The sequence below is a fragment of the Carlito syrichta genome, unplaced genomic scaffold (genome assembly GCF_000164805.1).
Source record: "Carlito syrichta isolate Samal-C Ts95f unplaced genomic scaffold, Tarsius_syrichta-2.0.1 Scaffold305043, whole genome shotgun sequence".
NCBI classification, from domain to species: Eukaryota; Metazoa; Chordata; class Mammalia; order Primates; family Tarsiidae; genus Carlito; species Carlito syrichta.
The window spans coordinates 423,157-433,373 of NW_007249139.1; the positions used below are offsets into that span (position 1 = coordinate 423,157).

Consider the following 10,217-nt stretch of genomic DNA (forward strand, 5'->3'; position numbering starts at 1 on the left):
TGATTTATTGTAGAGATGAGGTCTCGTTGCCCAGGCGGGTCTCGAACCTGCAGGCTCAGGCAATCCACTCCCCTCAGCCTCCCAAGGGCATGGGATTACAGGCTAAGCCACTGAGCCCGGCTTGGACTTAATCTTTACATAACTAAAAGCACTCCATGATACAAATGAACATGATTTTTATTTATCTAGCACCTGCCAACTGACTTTTTTGTCAGTGGAATTGTTTTGCTATTACAGTTATCTGAAAACGAACAACGTGTATTTAAATTATTTTGTAGTTTCTAATAACTTTCTCAAGTCATTCCTTATTAAACAGTTGAAAAACTGGATACTAAGGTCTTCACAGTTGATCTTGTGGGTCTTTTTGAATTTCCAAAGTTAATCCTCCATACTAAGAGGCCCATAGAACCGCAGGGCTCTTCCACAACTTGCTAACTGCTATCACTTTAAGAGAAGGTGCCTGAGACAGTAGGTTTATTTATATTGTTAACCTTCATTATAGACTCTAAGGCAGCTGGGCACAGTGACTCAAGCCTGTAATCCCAGCATTGGGAGGCTGAGCAGAGGGTACTGCCTGAGCCCATGGGTTCAAGAACAGCCTGGGGTAACTTGGCGAGACTTCATCTCTACAATAAATCAAAAAATCAGTTGGGCATGGTAGCATGCGCCTGTAGTTCGGGCTACCTGGGAGGTTGAGGTAAAAGGATCACCTGAGCCCAGTGGTCGACACTTGGGTGGCCGTAAGAATGCCACTGCACTCCAGCCTGGGCGACAGACTCCAACTCAAAAAAAAAAAAAAAAAAAAAGCCAGCTGTGGTGGTGCACGTCTATAGTTCCAGCTACTTGGAAGGCTGAGGCAGAAGGATCGCCTGAGCCCAGCAGGTCAAGGTTGCTGTGGTGGCTGTGAGCATATCACTGCATTACAGCCTGGGCAACAGAGTGAGACTCTGACTGAAAAAAAAAAAAAAAACCCTCGTAATCTGACCCTACATTCCTTGTGAAATACACCCTAAGAACAACAAAAACTGTCAGCTTTCTTTAGTAATCATTAGTGCTAGCTTGTCATTCTGAGACATTTGAGGAAGAAAATGAGGAATCATGGGTGCTGTTGAGAACTGGGATTTTTGGAATGGAGGAAAGGGGTGAGATGTAAAATCAAAGAAGAAAAGTCCCAGGTCTTATAATTCAGTTTTTAAGTATAATGTGAACTCATCATTTGTCTTTAAAAGAAAAAAAACAACATATTTTCTTAGCTTTAATCACAGAATAGGCCTAAAAACAATGACTAATTCAGTAGTAATAAGCTCCTTAAACACTGAGATTATGGTCTCCAAGTGCCATTTCCCACTGAAAGGCTTTTTGGAGAAAGGGCTATTTTCTGGTCTAGAGCAGAAAATGTACAAGATAAGTCTGGACATACCCTCATAGCAGATAGCAAAAAAAGCTGTCAAATATATCTCAGGTTGAGTCAAACAGACTCAGGTCTCATCACAAAGAAACTACAATTGGTCAAAGAGTGAACAATCAATAAACACAACTACACATGCTATAGCATATATGAACATTAAAATTAAGCTAGGTAAAAGAAGCCAGTCACAAAAGACCACCTATTGTATGATTCCACTTATTAAATGTCCAGAATAGGCAAATCCACAGAGACACAAAGTAGATTAGTGGTGCCTAGGACTGGAGGTGAGGTAGCATCTGGGGTTATGGGGAATGATTGCTAATGGGTATGGGGTTTCTTGGGGAGCTGATGAAAACATTCTGAACTTAGGCTGTAGTAATGGTTGCATAATTCTATGAACATATTAAAAACCACTAACTTGCTCATTCAAAATGGGTGAGTTTTATGGTATGTATGCTTCCATAAAATGGTAGGAAAAACTCTACAATAGATCGAATCATAAATATGTTCAAATCTTTGAGTTTATAATCAAATAAAGCTTTATTAGTCACTTTGGAGGATGCTAGGAATTGTCCTTCTGGGTAACCAAAGTTATGAGATAATTTCTCTTTATAGAAGGTATGACAATTAATTAAATAATAATAGATTATTATTATGAAACTCTAAAAAAATTAATGCACCTAGGCAATGATCAATAGCCACTAACCACACACACAAAAAAACAAACCAAAGAACAGGTACCTCCTGATGGAAGTATAACCACCACCTATGAAGTAGTTTGGCAAAAACAAATTTGCAAGGAAAAGAACCACAGAGAACCTGTAGAATAAAGACTAGAGAGACTTTTCAAACAACGGCAACATAAGAACCTTATGAATCCTGAGTCAAACAAAATTAGCAGGGAAATTTGAACACTAATCGGATATCTGATATTAAGGACTTGCTTTTAAAAAAATTTAGGGGTCATAGTATTGTAGTTGTATTTTTAAAAATTGAGTCCAATTTTGAAAGAAGTTCTACCATGGGTAGCTATGAATGCTACAGAGAAATTTTTTGTAAAAGGAAGAGTCAATACATGCAGCATACTTCATTGTTGTCTTTTTAAAAATTGCCACAGTCAGTCCAATCACCAGCAATCATCAACATTAAGATTAAGAGCTTCCACCAGCAAAAAGATTATGACTCACTGAAGGTTTAGATGATCATTCACATTTTTATGATAAGCATATTTTAAAATTAAGGTCTATACATTTTTAAAAAATAGATAATGCTACCACACTTAAAAGACTACAGTATAGTACAAACATAACTTTTATAGCACTAGGAAACCAAACAATTTGTGTGACTCAGTCTGTTGCAATATTTGCTTTACTAAGGTGGTCTAGAAATGAACCCACAACATCTCCAAGGTTTGCCTGTAATACTTTAGTTGAGTTAGACATGTCCCCAGGCTGGGCTTGGTGGCTCAGCTTGTAATCCCAGTACTTTGGGAGGCCAAGGCAAGTGGACTGCCTGAGCCCATGGGTTTGAGACCAGCCCAGGCAACTTGGCGAGACCTCATCTCTATAAGAAAGAAAGGAAAAAAAAATTAGCCAGGCATGGTAGCATGCCTGTAGTTCCAGCTACTTGAAAGACTGAGGCAGAAGAATTGCTGGAGCCCAACAGGTCGACACAGTGGTGGCTGTTGAGTGTCCATTGCCCTCAGACTCCAACTCAAAAAAAAAAAAAAAGTCCCCAAACTACCATTTAATGATAGAGAGAGCATTTGGGGAGCATGAGCAAATGTCCACCTAAGGTGGGGAGAAACAAAACCCACAAAAACATGCCAGTTATTTCACAAGGTCTAAATTGATTCAAGTTGATCATCTGCCTGTTCTTCACTTTTAATAAAGACATTCCTAAGTACTCAGTCTTACTCTCTTTAGCACTTCATCAAGTTGTTAGTTTATGTAATCAAAGGACAACGGTAATTTGGCAAGTCTTACTATAGTAGAAAGATTAATGTAAATAAAATTTATTAACACATGAACTTACTGAGGAAGAAGACAATATTTTTGAGAAAAGGGGTTTTAGAAATGCAATTTTGCAAGTATACTGTTATATTCAATGGGCTCACATGCAATTAAAAATGCAATTTTTTATTTTTACTTTGTTTCTCTTCAGTGCTTTATTCACTGAATAAAATTTCACAAGTAAAAAGCAAAGGAACAGATCAGTCACATTAAAAAAAAAATAATTTGTGGGCCGGGCTTGGTGGCTCAGCCTGTAATCCCAACACTCTGGGAGGCCGAGGCAAGTGGACCACCTGAGCTCGCAGGTTCGAGACCAGCCCGGGCAACTCGGCGAGACCTCATCTCTACAATAAATCAATAGCTGGGCATGGTAGCATACACTTGTAGTTCTGGCTACTTGGAAGGCTGAGGCAGAAGGATCGCCAGAGCCCAGTAGGTGGCCATGAGTGTGCCACTGCACCCCAGTCTAGGCGATGGAGACTCCAACTAAAAAAAAAAAAAAAGCAATTTGTGTCAAAATCACACTTCAAATGAAATGTAAAAGGTCAATAACAAGCTAAGCAGTACAAATCTGCTACATAACAAAGGATATACCCTTATTAAAAAGTTCTTCAGCCGGGCTCAGTGGCTCAGCCTGTAATCCCGTGCCTGGAGGCTGAGGTGAGTGGATTGCCTGAGCCCGAGGGTTCGAGACCTGCCTGGGCAACTTGGCGAGACCTCATCTCTACAATAAATAAAAAAATTAGCTGGGCGTGGTAGCGTGCTCCTGTAGTTCCAGCTACTTGAAAGGCTGAGGCGGAAGGATTGCCGGAGCCCAGCAGGTCGAAGTGGCCGGGAGCGGCCACTGCACTCCAGTCTGGGTGACAGAGTGAGGCTCCAACTCAAAAAAAAAAAAGTTCATCGGATTGGCCAGGTGCAGTGGTTCACGTCTATAATCTCAGCACTTTGGGAGATCTAGGTGAGAGACTTGCTTGAGCCCAGGGGTTCAAGACCAGCCTGGGCAACTTGAGGAGACCTTGTCTCTACAATAAATAAAAAAATTAGCCATTCATGGTGGTGTGCGCTTGTGGTTCTAGCTACTTAGAAGGCTGAGGAGGGTTTGCCTGAGCCCAGCAGGTTGAGGCGGTGGTAGCTTGAGCATGCCACTGCACTCCAACGTGGGCATCAGAGTGAGATTCTGATTCAAAGAAAAAAAAAAACTCTTAAGATCTAATAAAAAGGTCAACAATTCAATATTTTAAATAGGCAAAAAAATTAAAACAAGTTACTCTGCAGATTACCAGATCTGGAAAGATTTTTCAGTGTCAGTGACTCCACAGGAGATGCAAGGAGACTTCCACTGCTCTGCCTGGAGTGGTCCTCCTCTAAATCTTTGTTCAAATGTCACCTTCTCGATGTGGCCTCCGTCACCCTATTTAAAACTGCAACCCGGCCAGGTGCAGTAGCTCACGCCTGTAATCCCAGCACTCTGGGAGGTGGAGATGAAAGGACTGCCTGAGCTCAGGAGTTCAAGACCAGCTTGAGCAACATGGCAAGACTTCGTCTCTACAAAAAATCAGCCGGGCATGGTGCCACATGCCTGTGGTCCCAGCTACTCAGAAGGCTGAGGTGGAAGGATCACTTGAGCCCAGCATGTCGATGCTGCGGTGGCTGTGAGCATGTCACTGCACTCCAGCCCGTTTGACAAGAGTAAGACTGACTCAAAAAGCAAAGCAAAACAAAACAAAACAAATCCCTGCAACCCTATCCCTCTTTCTTCTGTTTTTTCCACTATAACCTAATATACTATGTAATCTACTTATTTATGTCCATTGTTTATTCTGTCTTCTCCCTCTCCCCACTAAAATAAAGATGTTGAGAGGGCCAGGATATTTTTTCTTTCACTGCTGAACCCCAAGGATGGAAAATAGTGCTTGGGACACGGTAGGTACTAAAAAACTATTTGTTTAATAAATAACGGTTAAACTGGTTAAATCTTTCTGGAGAAAACTGTGACAACTTGAACTAAAAATCTTTAACATATACACACCAGTACTATCACTCGTAAGAATTTATCCTAAGGAGATAATCACTGATGTGAGCAATAATTTAACCAAAAGATTATTCACTGTAACTCTAAGTTAACTGAAAAATTGGAAAGGGTCAACAGTGTAGTATTTAATGCTATAAAAATATTCATGATAATGTTAGATGGGGAAAAGTAAGTTCAATTATTCCATTTTTGTCTTAAAGCTTATATACACATGTTTATTACTAGGAACTAAAATAAACTATATCTATTTAACGGAATGTTAGATGAGGTTACCCCTTCTGTCCTGATATGGAACTATTTCTAAGACTTAGTGAAAAAGGTAGTAGACCTTAAAAAAATAGTAAGGCTGCACCATATGGAACTAACATAGAGCCAATTTCCAAGGTGTACTGTTAAGTTTAAAAAGCATTAAATACCATTTTATTTTTTTAAACTGTTTCAAATTTATTGGCTCTACTTCCTACTGAATAAAAATGTTAGAAATTTTAAGTTATTTTCTCTTATAAACTTTCAATATAACAATTTACATTTTGGGAAAATTAAACTAAAAACACTGTCTTCCCTCTAACTACACAGATCAGTAAGTACTAAAATGAGCAAAAGTATTTCCCTAGCTGGATTAAATAATCTTACTACTAAATTTATACTAAGTCCATAAAGTTATTTAACTACAAATAAAGTAAAAATTACTGACCAAACTAACTTAAGGGTAGTAAAATTATTAGGTATAAAAATCCTTTCTGGAATTATGTTCCACAGAAACAATTTCAAAAGCAGATATAAACTGTTAAATTATAAAAGCTTATGACACGCTGATAAAAGTTCACACTATTGGTATAAGTACTGAAAGCCAAATGCTTGAAGAGAGATAGAACATTGTGCTCCTTCAGAGACATAAGATAGTGGGGTCATGAAAGGGTACCCAAACTTCCAGGCGTCCCTCAGGCCCTCATTCAGAAGTCTCTTTTTACTCTCCTTTTACCTCATTTGGCCTCAGACATACCAAAAGTAACTGTCACTTGGACAGTATGATTAGTAACCAAGGCTCTGGGGCATGTCAGACTTGGATGTGAATGCTAGCTTTACAATTTTATTTTCTAGGGAAATAATCGGACAGACCTCAATTTCTTTATCTGTAAAGTAAAATGGAGATTATCACCAACTAGTTAATGCTAGTAAATAAAAACATAGTGTCTGAAAAAGTGAAATGAGGAAGGAATTGCTCAAATAAGACAACTAAAAATCCCAAGTCAAATCTTTCAGATGAGTAAAAGAATCCACAGAAATTTACTCTAAAAAACATTGAGCTGGAAGGCAGGAGCCCTGGATTCCAAGTTTTGGTTTTTCTGCAACAAGCTCTATGATCCTGGGCACATTATTTCAAGTATGTGAGTTCTAGTTTTGGGATCTACAAAATCAGGGACTGAAAAATCCCTGCTGTCTGTACCACACCACAACTAACTTGCTAGGGATGCTATTTACCATTATACTTCCAAAACTTCCTAAAATTTTTCATTTAAGTGCTTGATTTTTGTATCTTTAGGTCCAGGTCAGTTTTCACATTATGATTGAGATGCTAGTAATAAAACAGAACTATTTCCTTGACTAACTTGTCTAAGGTCAGATTGCTAAAAAGTAGCAAAATCAGAATTTAAAAACACATATATCTCCAAAGAACAACTATGGTATGCTTCGCTCCTTCCTCCAACCCTTTTCCTTACTAATCTCCTGGTAACTAGCAGTTTGCCTTTGCAAAATAACTGGAAGTCATCAGGAGTGCAGCCAGGAGTCATAGAACAGAGTCAAGTTACCTTAGTAAGGTGGGGCTTGAACTTCTGATATGGTACTCTAACCAACTTAATTAGACAATTCAGCTACCTAAAAGGAGGCTGGAGAAACAATCAAAAAATAAAGAAGGAAAGAAAAGTAAAATTATAAAGGAAAACTATTAATTGAAGACAAAAAAAAGCACCTCCAAATTATAAGTAAATGGGGGCAGTTCAATCACACATATTTTTAGAAGTTAAAGTTGTTAAACATGAAATACTCAGTAAAATAGCTGCTAGATTATCTGTAATCCACACTTGCAAATAATTAAGAACACAAATTACTCAAGGTTACCCGCAGTAGTGAATGGAGGAGTAACAGATAATACAAAGTACATATATCTGGCTTTAGAAATAAAGCATATGAAAGAAAGGAAAAGAAACCAAGAAAATTATCTGTGACTCAGAGAGGTTATCAACTCTTAAAGCTATTCTTTTACAACATCATTTTAAACAGGAACCAAATCCCATCACAGACATTATATGAATATATTAAATTAAACATATCAGTACAGATTTATGGTTTGCTTTGCCGAGGTAGATTTACTCTGAAGCTAATGTTAGCTAAGATTGAGAGCCTCATACTTGCAAAGGTCATCTGTAAGATTCAAGAACTGGGGGGGGGAGGTTGCAAGCTTAGCAATGTAATGATAACTCTGCAAAATGTCCAAAATAAATTTTTATATTATATGAAAAAAAAAGAAATAAAGCATATAGTCTAAATAGATCATCTAAAGTAATGATTATCTGGTCTTAGAAATCAGCTCTTAGACAATTTTATTCAGCTAAAAATGTACATAATTTTAAATAATTTAAAATTTATTATTACTTAAAAATAAAGCAAATGGTCATCTATACACATTTACCTCCCAAATTATAGCTTGATTCAGGCTATCAGAGTTAATTTTCAAGTGGTAAGAAAGCTGTGGACAGATGGCTTGAAAGACTAGAACTTCTTAAATATACAGTGAATAATAGAAATCACCACTTCCTTCTATCAATAGAAAATTTACACATTTGTATCAGTTCCACAAGGAATATCAAAACTAAGGCACAAGCCGGCATGGTGACTCACGCCTGTAATCCTAGCACTTTGGGAGGCTGAAGCAAGAGGATTCCTTGAGCCCATGAGTTTGGGATCAGCCTGGGCAACTTGGCTGGACCTCATCTCTACAATAAATAAAAAAAAATCAGCGGAGAGTAGTTCCAGTTACTTGGAAGGCTGAGGTGGAAGGATCACCTAAGCCCAGCAGGTAGATGCTGCAGAGGCTGTGAGCATGCCACTCTATTCCAGCCTGGGCCACAGTGAGACTCCAACTCAAAAAACAAAAACAAAAACTAAGGCACAGAGAAAAGTAACATCTAAATTCCTACTGCATACTAGAGTCAGGTCAGTTCCTTGCTGTTTCCATTAAACAATCTAAGATTAAAAACTGGTTTGGAACCATCCATATATAGATAATCACGAGGTAAATACACACACACACATACACACACACACACACACACACACACAGACTCACACATGCCTTCGTCACCAAGCACTTACAAAATAAATTTCATAAGACAGATAATAGAAAATGGAGCAATAGGTGAGGTCACCTACCACTTTAGTTCTATTGAAAGACAGATGTCATTATGTGCTCTCCCCAAACATTAGGTAGCCTCCAAATACAAAACACACACACTATCTGGTACGTATTCATTCAGTAGGGTGACCTAGGAAGGCCTCTGAAATGTGCTTTATCAGCTCAGAGAGAATTAGACAATACACAATACCACAAAGCATCACATAAATGAAAAAGTGTAAAGAAAACAAGGCACCCACAATGAAGAACTAAATGTAGGATTTTTAGCAGAATAAAACTGTCTAGGAGCTGATTTCCAAGACCTTTTGCAATTTAACTTTAGTGCAAGATTCCAAGTTCTTAAGGCCAAGCCTCACTTGCCAAAGCCCACTACCCGAGCTTCTACTAGGCTGTGACCAACTTCTGGGTTTGCTGCAATAGCGCTAAACTGTCACGCATCCAGCTGATAAAACTGGACATGTGGCACTTAATACACCAAACCGGAATCACCAACGATAGCTAAAGAGCTCTCCCACTACTACTGTGATGCCCATTCCAGAAGGTTATCTTCCAGCATCTAGTAGTGTGAAGATTTGAGGTTTAGGCAGAAGATAACGACAGTATACACAGTGGTCTGCCCGCACACTGCAAGGAAGGCGATGCACCTTGCAGGCTCAGGAAGCTGAGTAACCCGGGGAAAGCTCCGTGCCCTCGTTTATGAAAGGGAGCGAGCGGATGGTAAAACCCCAAAGTAAACACGGAAAAACTCATTCGAGAATGTCCTGAGGGCCTACCGTGCAGACGTGCGAGCCAAGTTAAGACGCTGGGAAGCAGGTAAGAAAAAGAGATCAGAGTTCACAGACTGATAATGATCTACCCGCTCGCGTGGGGAGTCCAAGCTGGGGGAGCTTGTGCCTCCTCCGAGGAGTCGGGAGGAAAGGTACCGGGCGGGTTCCGGTCCTCCTCCAACAGCCCCTTCCAGCAGGCCCGGGGCTGCTAAGACCCAGGCCTGGCGTCCAGCCACAGCAGCTCTCTTCCACATGGTCGCTGGAGAGCGACCCTCCAAGCCGCCCGAGGGCCATGTGGCTGGGGCCGCGGGGGGCCCAAACCCGGTGCACGTTCGAGACATGAAACCAGAGCAGAGGAGGAGCCGAAGGCAATCCAAAGAATAGGATGTTGGGGTACAAGACTCACTTCCTTTGGGCTTTGTCCTTCTTGGCCTTGGTCCTTTTCTTTCGGGCCTGGAGCGCAAGCACTGCAGGAGAGAGGGATGGATGAAGGGCGAGTGTGGAGGAAAGGAGGCGACCAAGGTGTGGGTGGAGACCCAGCAGGGGCGCCAGGCCCGGCGGCGGGGCCTGCCCGCGGGGCGGC

At 40.2% G+C, this 10,217-nt stretch overlaps 1 protein-coding gene across 2 annotated transcripts in view; it reads right to left on the reverse strand.

Annotated features, from left to right (window-relative positions):
• The window catches only part of SRPK1 (SRSF protein kinase 1), a 78,953-nt gene extending 68,835 nt beyond the window's left edge, over positions 1 to 10,118 (reverse strand). The window contains exon 1 of one of the 2 annotated variants that reach the window (XM_008061066.1): positions 10,041 to 10,118. Coding sequence is in view for 1 of the 2 variants with exons in the window: in XM_008061067.2 (XP_008059258.2) it covers positions 9,641 to 9,975 (335 nt within the window). In the remaining variant the exon portion in view is untranslated. Of the gene's footprint in view, positions 1 to 9,640 lie in introns of both variants that reach the window. The other variant, XM_008061067.2, reaches the window with a different exon arrangement.
• Positions 10,119 to 10,217: the final 99 nt, after the last annotated feature.